At 37.7% G+C, this 23,394-nt stretch overlaps 3 protein-coding genes and 1 non-coding gene across 15 annotated transcripts in view; 2 read left to right on the top strand and 2 right to left on the bottom strand.

Annotated features, from left to right (window-relative positions):
- ARHGEF33 (Rho guanine nucleotide exchange factor 33) overlaps positions 1 to 3,902 on the bottom strand; it is a 75,814-nt gene extending 71,912 nt beyond the window's left edge. For all 5 annotated transcript variants that reach the window (XM_025260897.2, XM_025260901.2, XM_025260903.2 and 2 more), the window contains exon 1: positions 3,757 to 3,902. The gene's annotated coding sequence lies outside the window, so the exon portion shown is untranslated. The remainder of the gene's footprint in view (positions 1 to 3,756) is intronic.
- A 2,204-nt stretch (positions 3,903 to 6,106) lies between these two features.
- On the top strand, positions 6,107 to 6,178 carry TRNAY-AUA. Its single transcript has one exon. It is a non-coding gene; the product is annotated as a tRNA-Tyr (tRNA).
- Positions 6,179 to 7,201: 1,023 nt separating this feature from the next.
- Positions 7,202 to 15,226, bottom strand: MORN2 (MORN repeat containing 2; the record flags this gene model as incomplete). The annotated part of the gene is made up of 5 exons (XM_006071201.3): positions 7,202 to 7,431; positions 9,090 to 9,226; positions 10,237 to 10,343; positions 10,781 to 10,831; positions 15,103 to 15,226. Coding segments are annotated over 5 exons (522 nt in total), but the record flags the coding sequence as incomplete, so codon positions are not given.
- An 11-nt stretch (positions 15,227 to 15,237) lies between these two features.
- Positions 15,238 to 23,394, top strand: part of DHX57 (DExH-box helicase 57) — a 64,393-nt gene continuing 56,236 nt past the window's right edge. The window contains exons 1-3 of one of the 8 annotated variants that reach the window (XM_006071198.3): positions 15,333 to 15,587; positions 16,347 to 16,402; positions 21,763 to 21,980. In XM_006071198.3, the coding sequence (XP_006071260.1) occupies positions 21,769 to 21,980 (212 nt within the window). In that variant the 5' untranslated portion in view covers positions 15,333 to 15,587; positions 16,347 to 16,402; positions 21,763 to 21,768. The other 7 variants (XM_006071196.3, XM_006071197.3, XR_006543252.1 and 4 more) reach the window with 7 other exon arrangements.

Here is a 23,394-nt window from a genome sequence, read left to right as displayed (position 1 = left end):
TGCTGGCTGAACACACAAATGAGACAGGTGCCCCTAGCAACCTTCTGTACCAAGAGGTGAGACAGCAAGGATGGCAGAAGAGCAAGATGGAAGGGATCTTGGTCTCTCACAGCAAGGAATTGATTGAAGAGCTCTGGATTGCCTATCTATGGACCTTCTTTTTTTAACGTAAGAGGGAAATGAGCTTCTAGCTTATGTAAGCCACTATTATTTAGATTTGAGCCCAACCTTACTTATATGCTGGTCCTTTAGGAAGTTGTCTTGAACCAAGAACCATTTTTAATTCTTAAAAGTGTCATTACATTTCCTCTGATCCTACGTGTGCTTTCCTCATATCAACAAATTGTCTACTATTCACAAGCCTCTAGGGTATCCCTCCAGTTGTTTTTACCCTTTCTTTCTTGCATCACCCATATCTTGGATATTGTACATTCATTTGAGCTCTTCAGACAGGAACTTGGAAAACGGGGCCACTCTAGTAGGGAAGGAAAAAGGAATTTTGGCTAAAATTAATTTTAGCTTTTTTGCATATTATAGGAAAAGCAGAGTTCATTTCAACTCAGAAAACATTTATTTAGCCCATACTATATAAAAGGCATTGTGCCAGATCTTGGGAGGGAATATAAAAATGATATAGTTCCTCCTTCAGGGAGTTTACAGACTAGTGGGAAAGATGAGACATACATATAACTATAGCATATAATGGATTGGAAAAATGCGGTAAGAAAAGTATAAAGTACCTAAAACTTGCAGAGAAAAAAAAATGAGTTCTGGTCATAGGGATTAAAGAAAGTGTCAAAAAGAAGATAGGTTATGAGCTTGACTGTGAACAGTATGTAGATATGGTACAAAGGGGATCAGTGAAGGGTCAGAGGTGGACAGTTGCAATGCATCAGAGGATTTAGGGGTCCCAGGGAGTATCATTGGTAGAGTAGAAGGTAAGGCTGGATGGGTGGATTAGAGACAGATAAAGGGCAGTGAATATCTTCTTGGGAGTCTCATCTGATGTGGAGAGAATAAGGAGTTACTGAAAGCCTCTGAGCAAGGGAATAACCAGATCACATGTCCTCAGTAAGAAGATGACAATTTTGACTGCAGAGGAAAGACCGGCTGCAGAGAGGCTAAGACGGGCACCTTTAATAATCCAAGTAAAAGGCAATGATGGCCTGAATTAGGGAAGTGACTATTAGAATGGAAAGGAGGGCACAGACAAAGCAATATTTCAAAGGTTACTGCATGAGCTAAATGCATGCTTTGCCCAGGAAAAAAAAAAAAAAAGAGTTGGAAAAAGAGTAATTCCCTGATACAGAAGTGGAAAGAATTTTTTAAATTACATTCTCTTAAACTAGGAAACTAAAAGGAGGCTGAATATGCTATAATAATGAATTTGTTGGTTCTACAATTTTGACAGAGACTTAACCTTTCTTTTTCCCCAGATGTCAATTGGGGGTACTCTGATTGACCCTGGAGGAGGTAAGGAAAGAATATTGAAGAGCATCTCAGGAAAGAATGCAACTAACCCTTCTATCCCTTTGTTCATCCTTTGCCCAAGTGTTATAGTAAATAGCAGATGGAAGGTATTTTACAAGGTAAGGTTCTTCCACTTCTCTGTTATCCTTTTGCCCATCCTTATGCACCATCTCCACCCAGCCCACCTATGCACACACTCCATAAAAAATCCAGAGAAAATTTAAGAGGAGGAGGAGGTTTAAATAGCATTAAGAATTTCCTACTATTTGCCTCTTCATTGCTCACTAAAACCATGCCAGCATAGCTCCCCACAAATGGAAAAGGCTAGCATAGACCCATATAAGGGCATTGTGTTCTATAATAGCTTTCAGATAAAACACTCCCCTCCCCCAAATCCTAAATAGCTACTTCTTCATTATCAGGAGATACATTTTAGAGATCTCCTCAAATGGACACATTTGAGCATTTAATCAGCTGCCATTTTCTCTTTATATTTTCCTGATTATTGAGGAAGATTGAAATGCTTATTAAAACCTTGTAATCTCTCTTTTCTGGATAAGGGCAGGAGCAGAAAACAAAATAACCACGAACCTACGAATCAGAAGCGTGTCTTGTGTAATCTTTTGCAATTTATGGTTTAGTTCATCTTATATGGGGCATTGAGAGCAATAAATGAAATAAAATAATGAGGGTTTTTTTCTTCCGTGATTCCCAAGGTGATTCCTAGCACTCTCGAAAGCAGAAGTGATTAATCAAGTCAGTGGGGACAAGCAGCAGTAATGTGATTGTCAAAACTATAGATATCCGTTAAACTGTGTTTCACTCTCATGTAAGGTGTTTGTGTATGTTTGTTTGCATGTGTGTGTGTGTGTTGGGAGCTATCAGTGGGAGAATCAGCATCTTCAACATTGTCTCTGAGAGAAGATTAGCAGGAATTATTAATTTAAAAGATTCTTACATTTTATAAAAACCCAGAAGTTAAGAAAAATGTTGAGCAACTCATACTCTAGTCTTAAATTTCAAAATCAAAGGTCTTTAACCCAGGGTGTCCACAGATTGTATTTCAGGCCATCTATAAGTCTTCTGAAATTATATGCAAAATTTGGTGTGATTTTACATATCTTTGCAGAGAGGGTGGGCTGGTTTCTAAAAATTCTTAGAGTGATCCTTGACCCTCAAAAATGTGAACTCCCTTCATTAAAGAAAAGAAGACAGAGGAGGAGAGAAGGAAAGAGGGGAAATAAAGAGAATTCAGGAGTCTCATCAATTCTGTCCCAAACCAAATCAATCAAATGTATGTGAAATTTGTACAAGGCACTTATCTATTAACCTTTATATTTGTATGAAAAGTTAGCAATAGTATGATCATCTTCCTTTCAGAAGCCTCTGAGGCTTCAGGCTGGTTTCAATTGCATTTTGGAGCCCATGGTATTAGCAAAAATTTAGATGTTAATTCAATTCTTGTAAACTATTTAAAAGAAAGTGCGTCTAAAAAGTTCTTTCATATAAATTCTGATTGTTTATGCTAAATCCTTCAGAAGTGCCTTTAAATGGCTACACCATTTGCAGCCAATAATTTGTATTAAAAGAAGATATAAAAAAGACAAAATTTACACAAAGACAAATTTCTATATTTTTCAGAATATTATTGTTTCAGCATATAAAAACTATAGTGGATTCCCATTCTCACTTAAGAAAAGAAAGCTTTCAAGTGAAACCTAATTCTTCTTATCATGTTCCCCAAGCCCCTGCAAAGGCTTTAGAATTTTCACTAATGTTCCTAATTAATTAATACATATTTTTCTGCACATAAAGGAGTAAACACTTATAGAATCCTCTATCCCTTTTCTATGTTACAAAAGGCATGAATTAACCTCCCTCCATTTCTAATCTTTTTCATTTTTCATTCTTAATACTAAAGAGGCATACACATATTGGATTTATCTGCTTTGTAAAATAGGCAGTCAGTCATCCTTTCTTTAAGATTGCTCTCAAATTTTAAGTCAGCTTCAACTAAATATGTAAATAAGCAAACTCTTCAGTCCAAACATTTTTTAGTTGACAACCTGCAAAGGCAGATTATGACATCATATAAAAATTAAGCAAGAAGATGAATATTTTACAAATTGTTATAACTTTGAATAAATAGTAATTTCTTTAAATGACTTCCTTAAATAAAAGTTAGCATATTTTGAACCTACATTAGTAAAGATTTATGAGATTTCTTCTCTTATGAAAATATTTGCCTTCTCAATGCCTTGCAAAGCATACAAAAGCACTACTTACCCCATGTTGCTGGCCGTGGTTATATCATCATCAGATCAAGGCGTATCTGGATTCTGAATTAACTTAAAGGTTATAAAAAGAAGCAGCAGAGGTTTGACTTCCCCGGAAACGAGACTGTCATATGCTAACTAGGCTTTTAAATGAGGAAAACTAGTGTCTCTTCTAATTATATAAGCTCCAGGTCAAATTCTAGCATCAACTAATCAAGTAACTGAACTGCATTTAGTTTCAAGGAGTAAAAAAGAAAACTGTTTAAGATGAATGATTTTAGTATCTTTGAAAACTGGAGACTTGAGCATTGAAAGTTATTCTTATACCATTAAAAGTTAAATATCTTAAAAGCAAAGTATATATCTTGCTACCTTAAATAATTTGAAGAAAAGTATTAGGGAAATTTTAGTTTGCAGTAAAACAGGTATTTTTTGTATTTTCCAGAAGTTCTGAATTTGCATTGTATGTCCTGGTCCCTGAAAACATCCTCTCAGTTTATCTTAATTTGTCCAGTATTCATCTCCTTACAAATTTCAATAAATAAAAATATTTAACTCTAAAATCATACCAAGTTAATGCTAAGCAACATATCCAGAATTGTCTAATTTTTAAATCTATCTTTTGAACACTTATAGAGTCTTTTAAATTAAATACAAAGTTATTGTGATTTCTATAAAAATGCCATTTAATTTCAACATTTTAAAAGACATTTCAACCCAAATTTATAATAGTACAACTAAAAATAGAATTTGGCAATGATTTATTGAGGAAATACAAATTTTCACAAGAAGTTGAGAAAAGAAGTATATTACAGAAGTTATCTGTTCCATACACCATTTTGGAGGAGTTAGTTTTACAGAAATAGTTTCAGCAAAAATGCTAATCTTTTTAAAAATTTTTAGTGGAGTATAGTTGCTTTTCAATGTTATGTTAGTTTCTGCTGTACAGCAAAGTGAATTAGCTATACTTATACATTATAGCCCCTCTTCTTCGGATATCCTTCCCATTTAGGTCACCACAGAACACTGAGGAGAGTTCCCTGTGCCATATAGTAGTAAAGTCTTTATTGTAATTTTTAATAGGTAGCTGTCATGTACTGCTTTGGCAATTTTAAAATTACTTTATCTAAAAGTAAAGGTGCTTTCTAGGCAGAGAATATGTGAGCCCACACTGATCTACTTTTTAAAAAAATGAGATATAATTCACCTATGTCAAGGAGAAATACATTTTCCTCTACCCTTCTAGATTCTTCTGGCTGGTCTAAGAATTACAGGAAATTTGACATGAGATAAATTAACAGGAGAAAATCAAAAGTTTAATAACATGGGAGAGAATCAGGAAAACGAAATAGCTCACTAAAATGGTCAAAGCCCTGACCTTAAAAACCACTTTCAGCTAAAGACAAAGGCGGATGTTGAGGGTAATGGTTTGGGACTTCAAAGGAAGGCAATTCAAGTAAGTTGGAAAAGCAAATGTTTGGTAAACAACTGTTCGTTGGGCCAGGGACAGACAATGAGGCAGAGTGGACTCTAAATGTCTGGGCCTTGCTGAGTTTACCCCACCACATCTAGCCTAAATTCTTTGCAAGCATCTCTGGTGATACCTCTATTCTGGCAATAGATGCTTTATCTAAATTCTTTAGGCAGTTAAAGGGCAGGTGAAAAGAAAGACTTTAGGACTTAAAAGAGACTTTTAAGACTGTTTCTTAAAAATATATCTCCCTAAATTTATACTCCTGCCAAAGAGACACATTTTGGGGTGGGACATTTGGGGTGGCTTCCTTATGTACAACATACATAAAATTTGCCCTTTTAATATTAATATGAACAATTCAGGGGTTTTTTTCCATTTACAAGTTGTACAGCTACTAATTCTAGAACATTTGCATCACTCTAAAGAGAAACAACCAGTCCATTCTAAAGGAGATCAGTCCTGGGTGTTCTTTGGAAGGAATGATGCTAAAGCTGAAACTCCAATACTTTGGCCACCTCATGCAAAGAGTTGACTCATTGGAAAAGACTCTGATGCTGGGAGGGAGTGGGGGCAGGAGGAGAAGGGGACAACAGAGGACGAGATGGCTGGATGGCATCACTGACTCAATGGACATGGGTTTGGGTGAACTCGGGAGTTGGTGATGGACAGGGAGGCCTGGCGTGCTGTGCTTCATGGGGTCGCAACGAGTCGGACACGACTATGACTGAACTGAACTGAAAGAGAAACCCAATGCCTCCCAATTCCTCCCTCCTTTGCAACTACTAATTTACTTCCTGTCTCTATGAATTTGCCTATTCTGGATACTTCACATAAAACATAGTATTATATGTGGCCTTTTGTGACTGGCTTCTTTCACTTGTTGGCTTCCCTGGTGGCTCAGACGGTAAAGCGTCTGCCTATAATGCGGGAGACCCAGGTTCGATCCCTGGGTTGGGAAAATCCTCTGGAGAAGACAATGGTACCCCACTCCAGTACTCTTGCCTGGAAAATCCCATGGATGGAGCCTGGTAGGCTACAGTCTATGGGGTCGCAAAGAGTCAGACATGGCTGAGCGACTTCACTTTCACTTTCTTTCACTTGGTATGTTTTCAAGGCTGGTTTATGCTATATCATATGTCAGTACTTCATTCCTTTTTGTGGCTGAAAAATATCCCATTGTAGAGATTTATCACATTTATCCACTTATCAGTTGAGGGACATCTAGGTTTTCAGTATTGGGCTGATATGAATGATGCTGTTTTAAACATTTGTATACAAGTCAATTCTCTTAACGTGCATATTTAGGAACTGCTGGAACATATGATAATTATATATCAACTTTTTGAGAAACTGTTTTCCACAGTGCTGTACCATTTTTCATTCCCACCAAACCAATCTTTATTATTATGTGTTTTTTTTAACATAGCCATCCTAGCGATTGAAATGGCATCTTATTTTGGGTTTGCTTTGTATTTCCCTAAAGAATAATGATGTTGAATATCTTTTTGTTTGCTTATCAGACATTTATATATCTTCTTTGAAAAAATGTCCATTCAAATCCTTTGTCCATATTTAAATTGGGCTGTCTTTTTATTTAGGTATATTTATATATGAATTCTGTATATATTCTGAAAACTAAACCTTTACCAGATATATGATTTTGCAAGTATTTTCTCCCATTCTGTGAACTGTCTTTTCATTTCCTTGATAGTTTCCTTTATGACATACTTTTTAAAGATGACAAAATTCAGGTACAGGATTGGAAACTGACTTTGTCAAGATCTGCATGGTTTATATTAAATGAACAAACAAACTCTCAATTGAATCATATAATTTATTTTTTTTCTTTTCTTTTTTTTGTCATGTGCTGTCTTAGTTCCCTGACCAGGGATCAAACCTCTGCCCCCTACAGTAGAAGCATGGAGTTTTAACCACTGGACTTATATTATAGGATGATCAAAAAAGAAAGTTCAAAAAGGTGTAAATGAGTGATGGTTTTATTGGCAAAAGTAAATATAGTGTATGAAGTTATTTCAGATGACAGATTTAGTTGTTTTCCTTACAAGTAAAAGCTGAAATTACCACATTAAAACTTTAATGCAGGCTATCTACATATGGAGCTTTAGCCTCAGGCCTGGAGCAGCTGTGAAATGAAAGTTACCACACCATTCTAGTCCTTGGATATCAGTATATTGTCCTTCACCTTCCACCCTGGAACAGTGAAAAATAAGTGTGTTCATTAACAAGACCAGAAATTCACAGTCCAGGTATAAGACTGTCTAGTATATTATATACTATGTCTGAAGAATTATATATTCTGCTTTCAAACTTAGATTTAAAACCTGACATCCTGTTTTTATATCTTACAAAAAAAAAAAACTACTATTCCAACAAACATTGTCATTATATAAATTTTTATGTCTAAGATTTTAGGATTACATATGCTTAGTTTAGACAAAACCAGAACAGTCACAAAATGAAAAGTTTATATTGGTTATCTGACTTAATTAGTTCACTTATTCAACAGATGTTTATTGATCTTCAACTATGTTTGAGATACTATGCTCTATGCTGGTGTTTTCTGGACTATTTGGAGTGGTGAAAATGCACTTCACAGAACCAAACAGACCTTTATCCCACGGGTTAGAGTTTTCTCCCTTTATTAATATCAGTGGGAAAAGTTTATCTGCTGTCATCACAGACTTGGCAACAGAAGAGGTGAACACTTTTCTACCCTCCTCAATATGTATCAACCACTTTGTAACAATTAGGTTGCATTTTTAATTCTGGAAATAATAAGGGGGTAGTTATAAATTAATATGAAACCTGGATGACACAGTATTTGGTGTGAGGATTAAGTTTATAAAGATGTGTGAAGGTGGGGGTGGATATTTGGATGAAGGTGGTCAAAAGGTGCAAATTTCCAGTTACAAGATAAATAAAGTATTAGGAATGTAATGTACAAGACGATAAATATAATTAACACTTTTGTATGTTATATATAAAAGAGAGTAAATCCTTAGTTCTCATCACAAGAAAAAAATATTTTTCTTTTTTTATTACTTTAAATCAATGTGAGATGATGAATGTTTACTAAATTTATTGTGGTAATCACTTGATATATGTAAATCAAATCATTATGCTGTATACCTTGAATTTATACAGTGCTGTACATGAATGACATCTCAAACTGGAAGAAAATATAAAATAAAATTTAAAACTATAAAAAAACCTTATCAAGATATTTCAAGCAAAAATAATTTTTGGCCTAAATTTTCTCAATAATTGCAACAAACTTTCCCTCTCTAATATGACTGCAAAAAGTTCCATAGGAATAAAGGAGTCAAGAGGAAATAAATGAAAAATCTAATAGATTATCACTAGGAATGATATCGGAGAAGGTAATGGCACCCCACTCCAGTACTCTTGCCTGGAAAATCCCATGGACAGAGGAGCCTGGTAGGCTGCAGTCCATGGGGTCGCTGAGGGTCGGACAACTGAGCAACTTCACTTTCACTTTTCACTTTCATGCATTGGAGAAGGAAATGGCAACCCACTCCAGTGTTCTTGCCTGGAGAATCCCAGGGACGGGGGAGCCTGGTGGGCTGCCATCTATGGGGTCACACAGAGTCGGACATGACTGAAGTGACTTAACAGCAGCAGCAGCAGGCATGATATGTTTTAGAGGCTAATGATGGCCTTAGCCTCTCTCATAACATTTTTCCCCAAAAAGATAATCCAACAATTCTTCTAAAATATAAGTATATTTTAACTAAATACATTACAAAAGAAATTTAGCATTAAATTTTTAGGCAAATATGCCTGAAAAATAACTTTTAGACTACAGTGACTTTTTATTTTAAACTCACCTGTTTTCATTGAAATTTCCAGTGTACTTTGCCCCATTTGGGAATGTATAAGTTCCCAGTCCATGAAACATATTGTCCTTAAAGTGTCCTTCATATATTGCTCCTGAAAAATGCTCAAGTCTTCCAAAACCATTCATCTGTTTGTAACAAAGGAAATGACCTCAGTAACTAATCTTCAGTTTCATTAGTGTATTTCTAAAAAGTACACACATATGTCTGTCATCCACTTAGTTATTATTTAATCTAACATTGCATCACCCTTTATTTCCACAATAATAAGACAACATTTTTATCATTGTCCTTTTTATGTCTGTCTCTGTGAAGCTGACAAAGTCAGTGTTTCTGATCTGGGGCACTTAAACATCTTGCAGGTCCATAATGATAATAACAGGGCTCCTCAAGATACCTTGAATATATCGAAAATCTTAAAGACCAACCAGTTTAGTTACAGAGAAGGCAATGGCACCCCACTCCAGTACTCTTGCCTGGAAAATCCCATGGACGGAGGAGCCTGGTAGGCTGCAGTCCATGGGGTCGCTAACAGTCGGACATGACTGAGCGACTTCACTTTCACTTTTCACTTTCATGCACTGGAGAAGGAAATGGCAACCCGCTCCAGTGTTCTTGCCTGGAGAATCCCAGGGACGGGGCAGCCTGGTGGGCTGCCGTCTATGGGGTCACACAGAGTCGGACACGACTGATGCGATTTAGCAGTAGCAGCAGCAGTTTAGTTGGCCCAGAAATGGCACAAAGAAGTTGTTAAGAACAGAAATTTGTATTCAAGCAGACCCAAGAACATATTTTTGTTTCATCACTTACTAGCTAGGCAAGAAATCTGAGCCTAATTTCCCTCAATTGTAAAATAGCAATATTAATGATATCGAACTCATTAGGCTGCTATAAAGATTAATTGAGAAAATTATGTAATGAGTTTAGTTTGTTTAACGAATAGGAAGTGAGAAAGATGATGACAGCTCTCTGAATGAGTTTCATACTATTCCTTATATTCATATATATTAAATATAATAATTTGTTATTTTAATTGCATGGCTTACTCATACTTGTTTTTTGAAATGGCGAAATGCCAGGAATCATTTAACCAACAGAGTTACTTATCCACTGTCAATATTCAAAACAATAATAATACCTTGTCATCTTTCCAGCTTCCTGTGTAGACAATCCCATTAGGAGTGGTATGAATACCTATTCCATTTCTCTCAATGACTCCAGAAGATGTTCTTGTACAGTCCCCATCTAAGTAAGAGAGAAATACTGAAGATTATAAACGGGAACCCTGTTTGGCTAAATAATAAAGTATGTTCAGGCTTAATCAGAACTGCATCACAGTGGGTCTCTCTGATTTCCTATAACTAAAACTAATGAGACCAGAGATGAGGCACTCCATGGACCTTTAAATCATTGACTCAAGGGCTTGGAAGACTGACATATGGCTATGGACCTCCCATAGGTTTCCAAGGCACACTGGCTATACTTAACTTTAGAGTTAAAGATTTAAAATCTGTTCCTCCATTAGTATCTTTTTTTCTCTCCATTAGTATTTCTGTGTGATTTTATTTAATGGAGTCAATATCTCAACAGTACTTTTATCAAGTGTGATAGTCTCAGTTTTGCACTCTTAAGCTATTTAATTTTAATCTATATAGGAAAAAGTAATTGCAATGTATGCTTACCATACTTGTCTCCATTTGGAAATATAAAGTTTATCTTAAATACTTCTGGAGCTGTTTTAAAAGATTTAAGAAAAATCACATAAACATATTTTTTAAAGTTTTTTATTCTTTGATATGAACAATTTTTAAAGTCTTTATTGAATTTGTTACAATATTGTCTCTGTTCTATGTTTTGGTTTTTTGGCTACGAGGCATGTGGGATCTTAGCTTCCCAACCAGGGATCAAACCCACACCCCCTGCATTGGAAGGTGAAGTCTTAATCAGTGGACCACAAGGGAAGTCTCCAACTTAAACATTTTTATGTTATAAGACCTATAACAAATTTGCTTTAAGAGCCAACCAGATACTCACTTTATATTCATGTTTACTTGGCATTTCCATAGTCGAGTGTAGGGTTCTGGGGAAATAATTTTGTCTAGATGATCTATTTTTATTTGTTTATTTTAACAGCTTTATTAATATATAATTCACATACCACAAAAACTACTCTTTAAAAGTATACAAAATCCATTTGTTTTTGCATACTCAAGCTGTATAACTGTCACCACAGTCTAATTTTAGGATATTTTAATCACCCTCAAAAGAAATCCTGTACATATTATCAGTTGCTCTCTATTACCCTAAAACCTACCCAACCCCATCCCCAGACCCTGGCAAACAATAATCTATAATCTGTCTTTATGTACTGGCATAATCCAGACAGTTCATAGAAATGGAATCATACGATATGTGGTCCTTTGTGAGTAGCTTCTTTTACTCAGCTTCAAGTTTCATCCATGTTGCAGCATGTATTAGTATTTTATCACTTTTTACTGCTGAATAGTCCATGGTACAAAAATAACACATTTTGTTTATTTATCCATTCATCAGTTGATGGTCAGTTGAGTTGTTTCCAGTTTTGGCTGTTATGAATAATGCTACTATAAACATTCATGTATAATTTTTTGTATGAGCATATGTTTTTATTTCTCTTGGGTATATGATCTATTGATTATTTCACAGAGGTAAGGTAGAGTGAGCAATCTCAGAATTGGCAGTAGAAAGAAATAGAAAAAAAAAGATAGTAAGTGAGAAGAGGCGGGGGAAGGAGTAGGGTCCAAACAGAATGAGATTGGAATGAAGACCAGGTAAAAAATGAAAAAAGAAAACCACAGGCCTGGGGGGCAGGGGTGGAGTGGAATCCATGCCTCAGAGCTCTGGGACATTCAGTGGATTAAAACTTTAGAAACTAATTTTTTCCAATACTGAAGAAAACACATATTGGAGATGATAAGTAAACTATAACTTCTAGAACAACAGCCTATTAGAATGTTACTCAAAGTGTGGCCCATGCATTAGAATAATTTAGGATGCTTTACAAGTTCCTAGGCCCTACTCCACAATGCTGTTGCTGCGTCGCTTCAGTTGTGTCCGATTCTGTGCGACCCCATAGACGGCAGCCCACCAGGCTCCCTTATCCCTGGGATTCTCCAGGCAAGAACACTGGAATGGGTTGCCATTTCCTTCTCCAATGCATGAAAGTGAAAAGTAAAAGTGAAGTCACTCAGTCGTGTCTGACTCTTAGCAACCCCATGGACTGCACCCTACCAGGCTCCTCCGTCCATAGGGTTTTCCAGGCAAGAGTACTGGAGTGGGTTGCCATTGCCTTCTCCGCTACTCCACACTACTGAATCAGAATCTCTATCGGTGGGACAAGAGAACTGATCTTTTCAACTGGAATACTAACCTGAGTGCCAGTTATGAAAGGCTGGAAGCTCATCTCCTCTGAGGAAACAGAGTTAATAAACAAAATAGGCAGAAGACTTAAACATCATCAAAAAGGGAGAGTCCAGCAGCCTTGAGACAGGAGTAGACACTTATGAAAAATAATTAACAATTTAGGAAATGAATAATTTAACTGTGAAAAGAAGAGAAGCAAAAAGCAAAGGAGAAAAGGAAAGATATACCCATTTGAATGCAGAGTTTCAAAGAATAGCAAGGAGAGATAAGAAAGCCTTCCTCAGTGATCAGTACAAAGAAATAGAGGAAAACAATAGAATGGGGAAGACTAGAGATCTCTTCAAGAAAATCAGAGATACCAAGGGAACATTGCATGCAAAGATGGGATCAATAAAGGATAGAAATGGTATGGACCTAAGAGAAGCAAAAGATATTAAGAAGAGGTGGCAAGAATACACAGAAGAACTGTACAAAAAGATCTTCATGACCCAGATAATCACAATGGTGTGATCACTCACCTAGAGCCAGACATTCTGGAATGCAAAGTCAAGTGGGCCTTAGGATGCATCACTATGAACAAAGCTAGTGGAGGTGATGAAATTCCAGTTGAGCTATTTCAAATCCTAAAAGATGATGCTGTGAAAGTGCCACACTCAATATGCCAGCAAATTTGGAAAACTCAGCAGTGGTCACAGGACTGGAAAAGGTCAGTTTTCATTCCAATCCCAAAGAAAGGCAATGCCAAAGAATGCTTAAACTACCACACAATTGCACTCATCTCACATGCTAGTAAACTAATGCCCAAAGTTCTCCAAGCCAGGCTTCAACAGTACATGAACTTTGAACTTCCAGATGTTCAAGCTGGTTTTAGAAAAGGCAGAGGAACCAGAAATCAAATTGCCAACATCCGCTGGATCATTGAAAAAGCAAGAGAGTTCCAAAAAAAACATTTATTTCTGCTTTATTGACTATGCCAAAGCCTTTGACTGTGTGGATCACAATACGCTGTGGAAAATTCTTCAAGAGATGGGCATACCAGACCACCTGACCTACCTCTTGAGAAATCTGTATGCAGGTCAGGAAGCAACAGTTAGAACTGGACACAGAACAACAGACTGGTTCCAAATAGGAAAAGGAGTATGTCAAGGCTGCTTATTTAACTTATATGCAGAGTACATTATGAGAAACACTGGGCTGGATAAAACACAAGCTGGAATCAAGATTGCGGGGAGAAATATCAAAAACCTCAGCTATGCAGATGATACCACCCTTATGGCAGAAAGTGAAGAACCAAAGAGCCTCTTGATGAAAGTGAAAGAGGAGAGTGAAAAAGTTGGTTTAAAGCTCAACATTCAGAAAACTAAGATCATGACATCAGGTCCCATCACTTCATGGCAAATAGATGGGGAAACAGCGGAGACAGTGAGAAACTATTTTTTGGGGCTCCAAAATCACTGCAAATGGTGACTGCAGCCATGATATTAAAAGATGCTTACTCCTTGGAAGGAAAGTTATGACCAACCTAGATAGCATATTAAAAAGAAAAGACATTACTTTGCCAATAAAGATACATCTAGTCAAGGCTATGGTTTTTCCAGTGGTCATGTATGGATGTGAGAGCTGGACTATAAGAAAGCTGAGTGCCGAAGAATTGATGCTTTTGAACTGTGGTGTTGGAGAAGACTCTTAAGAGTCCCTTGGAGTGCGAGGAGATCCAACCAGTCCATCCTAAAGGAGATCAGTCCTGAGTGTTCATTGAAAGGACTGATGTTGAAGCTGAAACTCCAATACTTTGGCCATCTGATGTGAAGAGCTGACTCATTTGAAAAGACCCTGATACTGGGAAAAATTGAAGGCAGGAGGAGAAGGGGACGACAGAAGATGAGATGGCTGGATGGCATCACTGACTCAATGGACATGAGTTTGGGTAAACTCCGGGAGTTGGTGATGGACAGGGAGGCCTGGCGTGCTGCAGTCCATGGGGTCACAAAGAGTCGGACACGATTGAGTGACTGAAATAAACTGAACTGTTGAAATATACCACCTTAGAAGGGCTTAAGAGCAGAATGAAAACCATTGAAAAGTAAATTAGTGAACTGGAATACAAGGCTGAATATTTTTCCCAGAAAGAGGCATAAAGGAAAACAGAGATATCACCTGACAAATCTTTCATATCTCCCCTCATCCCCAGACTCTTCTAGGACCCCCCACACCACTCTTGGTCTATCCCTACTGTAGTGTGTGTCAGTATGTGTGTGTCTGTGTGTGTGTTGGTCTATCCTTACTGTAGAGTGTGAGTGTGTGTGTGTGTGTGTTTGTGTTGGTCTATCCCTAGAGCCCCCACAACACTCTTGGTCTATCCCTACTGTAGTGTGTCTGTGTCAATTGCCCTTAAATGGTTCCACACCCGAAACTTCGGAATGTTAGAGCTAGAAGAAGGGAACCTAAGAGGTGCAGACTGGCGGTACGCTGGCACTGGCCTAATGTGTCACAACAGCGAATCGACGGCCGAATGAGAGCTAGAACCCAGGTCTCCAGATTCCCGCTCCTGGGGCTCTCTGCAGGTTCTACTTAAGAGACGTTGAGAGGATGGGGCACTCACTTGACACAGGGCTGCGGGAGAGATTTTCTGGACTCTGTGATTCTCCCTGGGCCGCCAGTTCCGTGGCCTGGAGGGAAGGAAGCCGTACTTCTGCGCCATGGTTGCTAGGGCGACCAGGCACCTCTCACCCGGAAGCGAATATGGGGGGGGGGGGGCGACGTTGAGCCAATCAGAAGGCGCCAGGGCTGTACCGCTGTAGCTGGGCCGCTGCGGAGCCGCTCCAGGTAAGGTCCGGGTGGGAGGCAGCGCCCAGGCAGGGCCCTTGGCCGCTGGGCGCCACGTCCGAACGGGTGGCCCGGGAAGCAGCGCCACAAACCCGGGACGATCGCCGCTTCCGCGGACGAGGGATGTGTGTCCGTGTGCGTGGTCCGCGCGTCTCCCTGGTGGTCAGTGTGCGGACCTTTCCACCGTCAGCCTCTCCCGCAGTGGGCAGGGTCTGAGGAGCCTCCCGGCCCGGTGGGATCCAGCCTGTCTGGCAGGGGCCGGTGAGTTTGGAGCAGCAGGATCCTAGGCCTGTGACCAGGCCTGGCCTGGGTCGACAGCTGAGGGTTTGTACAGCTGAGGCCGGGGAGCTGAATTCTGCGAGATAAAGGGTTGAATTGGAGGGCCTCGGGCTCGTTTCCTGTATCTTAGCTCCGTCTCCAGTTGGTGGCTGTTTGGGGAGAGGATTGGCTACAGTGTATGCTGGAAGAAAGATACCAGGTCTGGATATCTGCAAGGAGCTGGATATATGGGGTCAGTCAGAGATTTGCCTGGGAGGGGAATGGTTTGTGGTCAGTTTTCAGCGCCCAGCTTGGTAATTCTGTTCCTGGGAGCCAAACTTAGGTTCTCGTGTCCACGGCGAATAAAGATAGTTGAGATCTTCCCAGGCTAAATGGATTTCTGATGTTTTGGCGTCTTATGGGGCCTGCCTGACCAGGGAAAAACTGCCATTCCCGGGGCTAGCTAATTAACGATTAATCTGACAGCATGCCTTTCATATGCAAACCAACCAATCCTGCCTGCCTTACCTCCAACAACCTCCTTTGTCTAACTACCAAGCCTGTAGTTCACCTGCCCTAAATCAGTCCAGGACCAAGTACCAGGCAACTAGGGACAAGCCCTAGACCTTAGAGCTTGTGGGAGTTACTCAAAGTAGCCAGTCGTAAGCTGGTTTCCCTGCCTGGCCTCTTCTTTCCCATGGGAATACCAAGAAAGGATGCGGGGGGTTACTCCTTACTCCTTTCTGCCTGCTCCTGACTCAGGTGCTTCCCTGGCGTGGCCTACGGAGACAGACAGACCTCTCCTTTTTAGGAGAGCTGTAAGTAACGTTAAACTTTTTCTTTTGATGGTATTAATCTCTCTGTGTCAGCACTCAGTCACCTTTATAAATTAAGGCCCAGGCACAAATCAGAGCAGGGCTGGCTTAACATTAAATTTTGAATTGAAGATGCAGAGTACATGTTTGGGGGGTAAAAGGTAAGTATGGGGGAAAGAATTTCAGCTTTGGAGTCCAATGGATTATTTTAGACCCTAGCTCCAGGGTTTGCTTCTATAGTAGTGACATTGGACAAGTTGTGTAATTTATCTGTACTCTAGTTTCCTCCTCGGTAAAATACAGAAAATAATATTTACCTTCTAGGAGTTTTACAGAATTAACTGAAATAATCTTTCCCCTCCATGCAGACTTATATTTCCAACTATGTTCTACACATTTCTATTTGAATGTCTAGAAGGCATCTCCAGTGTAACATCCATTCTGAACTTGTGACACTCCCTATATCATTTCCTGTCCATTCCCTAGTGGCTCAGATGGTAAAGCATTTGCCAGCAATGCGGGAGACCCAGGTTCGATCCCTGGGTCGGGAAGATCCCCTGGAGAAGGAAATGGCAACCCACTCCGGTACTCTTGCCTAGAACATTTCATGGACGGAGGAGCCTGGTAGGCTACAGTCCATGGGGTCGCAAAGAGTCGGACACGACTGAGCGACTTCACTTCACTTCACATTCCCATTCTGATCACATGGCTGAGCATAGAACCCCTATTCACCTAGTTAAGCTAGGACCTCAAATTTTACAGTAATTCTAGACACTTCTTATACCTTTCATCTAATTCATCTACCATTAAAATGCACTGGGACTCTATGGCCGCTTTTCAACTGTACTTGTTCCCTCCGCAGTCCAACTCACTGCTTAGTTTTGTATTTTATCTCCTACCTGCACAATTGCAGTAGTCTCCTAACTGGCCTGGTTCTCCTCACCTCCCTACAGTCATTTTATTCTTCACATAGCAGCTAGAGTAATTGTTAGAACCGAAGTCAGTCATACCAAGCTTTTGCCTTTGCCCTCTATTGACTTTCTATTATATTTAGAGTAAAATTCAAAGTTCTTCCTAGGGCTTACATGGCCATCTCTGCTCTCTGACCTCATCTCCTTTGCGTACTATGTTGCAGACCCACAAGACTCCTTACTGTTCAGCTCACTGCATTGAAGATGATATTCTGGACTTGGACCCTTTTCACCTACTATTGCTTCTGCTTAGAATGTTCTTTTTACAAATATTTCATGACTCATTTTCTGCATGTTCACATGTCTGCTCAAATATGACCTCAGAAAGATGATCATTCTTACCTGACCACTCTATCTGCAAAAAGACTCAGTTTTTTTTCTTCATAGCACTTAATTAATATTGTATATTTGTTTATTGTCATCTTAATTTCTAGAGGATTAGCTTCATGAGGCAAGAATTTTGTTGTCTTTGCTGTTGTATCCCTAGAATCTAGCACTTAATAAGTGTTCAATAAATATTTGTGGAATGAATAAATAATGAATGGCTCTCCATTCTCATATCAGTAATTTATTCAACCCTCAGCTATTCCTCAAATACATATTGAATTCCTGTTACATGCCATACATTGTTAGAGGTACAGCAGTAATCAATATGGTTATACTCCTTGCCTTTTGTGGGCAGGGGGAGGGGCGGGAGATAAACATCAAAGAAACAATAAATACATATAATTACAAAGGATTTTGAAGAAAGGAATATCAAGAGACCCAGTTCAATTGCTACATGTTTGTGAGTTTCCCAGTTATTTCCCTGCTTTTGATTTCAAATTTCATTTTAGTTTGGTTGCAAAACATACTTTTTAAAATTTTTGTTTTTTTTAATTTATTAAGGTTTGTTTTATAGGCTAGTATATTGTCTATCCTGGAAAATTTTCCTTGTCCACATACGAAAAATGTATATTTTTTGTTGGGTAGAATGTTCTGTAGATGTCTCTTAGGTCAAGTTGGTTTTTACTGTGTTTCAAGTCTTCTGTTTCCTTATTGACCTTCTGTGTGCGTGTTTTTACCGTAGCTGAACGTGGGCATTGCAGTTTCCTGCTGTTGTATGTTGTGTATTTCTCTGTTCATTTCTGTCAGTTGTTGGTTGATGTGTTCTGGTGCTCTGTTATTAGGTAGAGTATATTTATAATTATTACATCTTCCTCATGGATTGACTCTCTTATCTTTATGAAACGTTCTTCTTTATCACTAACAAGATATTTTTGCTTTAAAGTCTATTTTGTTTGATATTAGCGTAGTTGCTGCAGCTTTCTTGTGGTTTCTGTTTGCATGATTTCTCTTTTTCTATCCTTTTACTTTTCATTTATTTGTATCTTTGAATTTAAAGTGATAGCATATACTTGGATCTTGTTTTTATTCACTAATAATTTGTCTTTTGATTGGATTGTTTAATCCATTCACATTTAATATTGCTATTGGTATAGTGGGATTTATTTTTTCCATTCTACTTTTAGTTGTCAATATGTCTCATGCCTATTTTGTTTCACTGTTCCTACTTTACTGTTTTCTTTTGCATTAAATTATTCAATAAATATTTCCTAATGTAGTATTTTAATTTCTTTAGTGATTTTTTTCACTACATTTTTTTAATTTTTGGTTTACTCTTTAGTGACTGCTCAAGGATTTATCATATACCTCTTAACATATCAGAGTCAACTTCTCATTTATACTAACTCAATTTTGGTAATATATAGAAATGTTACTTTCATATAGCTGTATGCCTGTCTCCTCCTTTTTGCAGTAAAGATTCCACATGTAAGCAATATCATATGGTATTTGTGTCTGAGTTACTTCATTTAGTATGATAATCTCTAGGTCCATCCATATTGTTGCTAATAGCATTATTTCATTCTTTTTTATGACTGAGTAATATTCCATTGTGTATATATACCATGTTTTCTTTATTCATTTATCTGTCAATGAAACCTTAGGTTGCATCCCCAACTGTACATTGTTATAGTTACTACTTTACCATCTGTAGTCATTTTATTAACCCAGTCCATCTGTGCTCCCACCAACCTGCTTTGTTTTGTTACAGCAAATACATTACATTTTTGCATATCACAAACCCACTATTACATCATATACATATTATTTTATATGGTTGCTTTTTAAATCAGTTATGTGAAGAAAGAAGAAAATATGGATATAGACTGTTTGGTAGGTTTGGAGGGGGTTGATTTCGTTTTATATTTATATAGTTACCTTTACTGCTGCTCCTTTTTTTGTGTGTGAGTTCAGATTACCATCTAGGGTCACTTTCTTCAGCTTAAACAAATTGCTATAGTATTTTTTTGTAAAGCAGATCTTACTGGGTTTATATCTGTAAGTGACAAGTTGTTTTTCTATAAATGCTTTCAAGACTTCTTGTCTTTAACTTTTAGCATTTTTATGTATTGTGTCTATTTATGGGTCTCTGGGTTTATCCTATTTGAAGTCCTTAGAACTTCCTGTATGTGTAGGTTATTGTCTTTGAATAAATTTGATAAGTCTTCTATCATTATTTCTTTAAATATTTTTTCTGTTCTTTTCTCTCTCTCCTATCCTTCTGGTGTTCCTGTTATGCATACTACTAACTTTGGACTTAGTTTGGGTGTAGTTAGTTGACTTAGTTTGAGCTTATTTGTTCTTTATTTCTGGTTCCTTAAGATGTAAATCTAGGTTGTTTATTTGAGATCATTTCTTTTTCTTAACATAGACATTTATTGTGATAAACTTCCCTCTTAAAGAACTCCTTTTGCTGCATCCCATAATTTTTGGTATGTTGTGTTTTCATTTTCAGTTGTTTGAGGATATTTTAAAATTTCCTTTTGATTTTGTCTTTGACCCACTGGTTGTTCAGGAGCATGTTATTTAATTTCCATACGTTTATGAATTTTCCAGTTTTCCTTCTTTTATTGATTTCTAGTTTTATACCGTTGTTATCAGAAAAGATGTTTGATTTGTTCTCAGTCTTTTAAATTTGTCAAGACTTGTTTTGTGGCCTAACATATGATCTATCCTGAAAAATATTTCATGTGGCTTTGAATGGAATGTTCTGTGTATGTCTATTATAGTTCAAGTTGAATTTTTCTTTTACTGGATGATCATCTTTCTGGATGATCAGACCATTGCTGAAAGTGTGATGTTAAAGTCTCCTATTCTTGTTGTATTGTTGGCTACTTCCTCTCAATTATGTTAATATTTGCTTTATGTATTTAGATGCTCTGATATTGGGAGCATAAATATTTGTAATTGTTAGATTCTCTTGATGAATTGACCCCTTTATCATTGTATAATGATCTTCTTTGTCTATTGTTAGAGTGTTTGATTTAAAGGCTGTTTTGTCTGAGTATAGCTACCCCTGCTCTCTCTTTGTTTCCTCGTGCATTTACTATCTTTTATATCCCTTCACTTTCAGTCCGTGTGTCTTTGCAGCTGAAGCGATTCTCTTGCAGGCTGCATGTAGTTGAGTCTTATTTTTTTTATCCATTCAACTATTCTATGTATTTTGATGGGAGAATTTAGTCCATTTACGTTTAAAGTAATTATTGATAAGTAAGGACTTACTGCCATATTGTTGTTTCCTGAGCATTTTTAAGATCTTTTGTTTCTTTCTTTCTCTCTTGCTGTCTTCCTTTATGATTTGATGATTTTCTGTAGTGGTATGCTTTGATTTTTTTTTCCTCCTCATCTTTTGTATATCTACTATAGATTTTTACAAAATAATTGTATTCTTTTATAGTTTCTTTCTTACTATAGATTTTTAATGTGTAATATTTTGGTTTGGTTGTTTTTGTTTGGTTGTTTTTTGGTTGTGAGGCTAATGTAAGACATCTTATAACATTTTACTTTAAGCTGATAGCATCTTAACTTTGATCGCATACAAGAGTTTTACACTTTTACTCCCCCCCAGGCACAATCTCTGAGCCAGAGCTATTTCTAAAAATATATATGTAAATATAAATTTTATTTATCAAATCATATATTAATACATAATATATTGAAATACATGAAACATCTCTTCTAGGGTTTTTAAACCCTGAGCCAGACCTAACCAAATCAGAATGTAGCATGGGACCCTACACACCCCATGTGTGATTTGAAAACTTCTCCATGTGTTTCTGATGCACCTCCTGGTTAGGAAACTTGTGTCAAAGAAACTTATTAAATATTAGTCCAGGGAGATGTGCTTCTAAATCTTTTGTGAAACAGTTTGCTCATGCTTCTTCTAAACTGACCCTTTGAGTGCGTTTTCCTTTTTTTTCTTTAAAATGGGCTATATCCTTAACTTTGACAAAGGATTATTATACTTATCTGGTTTCATAATGTCTGTATTACTTTTTTCTCTTGCAGGTGAAAATGAGTTCTTCAGTAAGAAGGAAAGGCAAGCCAGGGAAAGGAGGTGGAAAAGGGTCTTCCAGAGGAGGAAGAGGAGGCAGGAGCCATGCTAGTAAATCTCATGGGGGTGGCAGCAGTGGCGGTGGTGTTGGTGGCAACAGAAAGGCATCAAGTAGAATCTGGGATGATGGCGATGACTTTTGTATCTTCAGTGAATCAAGGCATTCATCCAGGTTATTATACTCATTGAATGTTCAAATATGAAAACAGTATCAATTCCTGATGTATGGAACAAAAGATGGTTAAGACAAAGGGAGAAAATGCCAAGTAATTCTGGCTAAGTTACTCTTCCTGTTATTTTAAAGCCTTGCAGTCCCCCACTTTGTGAATTTTTTTAAAAGCATAATGCTAAATAACACCTTTGGGAGAGGGGTGGGCATTGAAATCTGAACTTAACTTTAACTTCCATATGACACTGTAAATTGAGTGTAATATTGTTATTGTAATCAATATTATAGAAAAGTAAATATTGGAAACGGTAGGGTAATTGAAAATTATATTAAGTATTTCTTAGGCGTTGTAGTTTGAAGGTCCCCAAATGAGATCTGGCTATATCCCTTCTGTTTAGTTGATGAATTATCTATTTTCCAACTGAACAACCAAATATTTACTGAAGCTTAATGTGATGACCAGAGATAGATATCATGCCCAGGCTTCTCTCATAGTCAACTTTTAATTAGTGAACATTGTTTTGTTGTTGTTCAGTCACTTCAGTCATGTCCAACTCTTGGCAACCTCATGGACTGCAGCATGCCAGGCTCTTCTGTCCTCCACTGTCCCCCAGGGTTTGCTCAGATTCATGTCCTTTGAGTTGGTGATGCTACCTAACCATCTCATCCTTTGCTGCCCCCTTCTTTTGCCTTCAATCTTACCTAGCATTGGCATCTTTTCCAATGAGTCAGCTCTTCATATCAGGTGGCCAAGTATTAGAGCTTCACCATCAGTTCTTCTAATGAATATTGAAGGTTGATTTCCTTTAGGATTGACTGATTTGGTCTCCTTACCATCCAAGGGACTCTCAAGAGTTATCTCTAGCACCGCATTTTGAAAGCATCACTTCTTTGGCACTCAGCCTTCTTTATGATCCAAAGCTCACATCTGTACATGACCACCTTTGTCAACAAAGTAATGTCTCTGCTTTTTAATACACTCTCTATGTTTGTCATAGCTTTCCTTCCAAGGAGCAAGTGTCTTTTACTTTCAGTCCTCAGTGATTTCTGGAGTCCAAGAAAATAAAATCTATCACTGCTTCCACTATTTGCCCTTCTATTTGTCATGAAGTGATGGGACCAGATGCCATGATCTTAGCTTTTTTTAATGTTGAGTTTCAAGCCAGCTTTTTCATTCTCCTCTTTCACCCTCATCCAAAGGCTCTTTATTTATTTTTTTTTCTTTTTTTTTTTAAATTTTATTTTGTTTTTAAAGTTTACATAATTGTATTAGTTTTGCCAAATATCAAAATGAATCCGCCACAAGTATACATGTGTTCCCCACCCTGAACCCTCCTCCCTCCTCCCTCCCCATACCATCCCTCTGGGTCGTCCCAGTGCACTAGCCCCAAGCATCCAGTATCGTGCATCGAACCTG

Source organism: Bubalus bubalis, chromosome 12 (assembly GCF_019923935.1).
Source record: "Bubalus bubalis isolate 160015118507 breed Murrah chromosome 12, NDDB_SH_1, whole genome shotgun sequence".
Lineage (NCBI taxonomy): Eukaryota > Metazoa > Chordata > Mammalia > Artiodactyla > Bovidae > Bubalus > Bubalus bubalis.
Note: the sequence above shows the minus strand (reverse complement) of the source record. Positions and strands in the feature narration are given on the sequence as shown.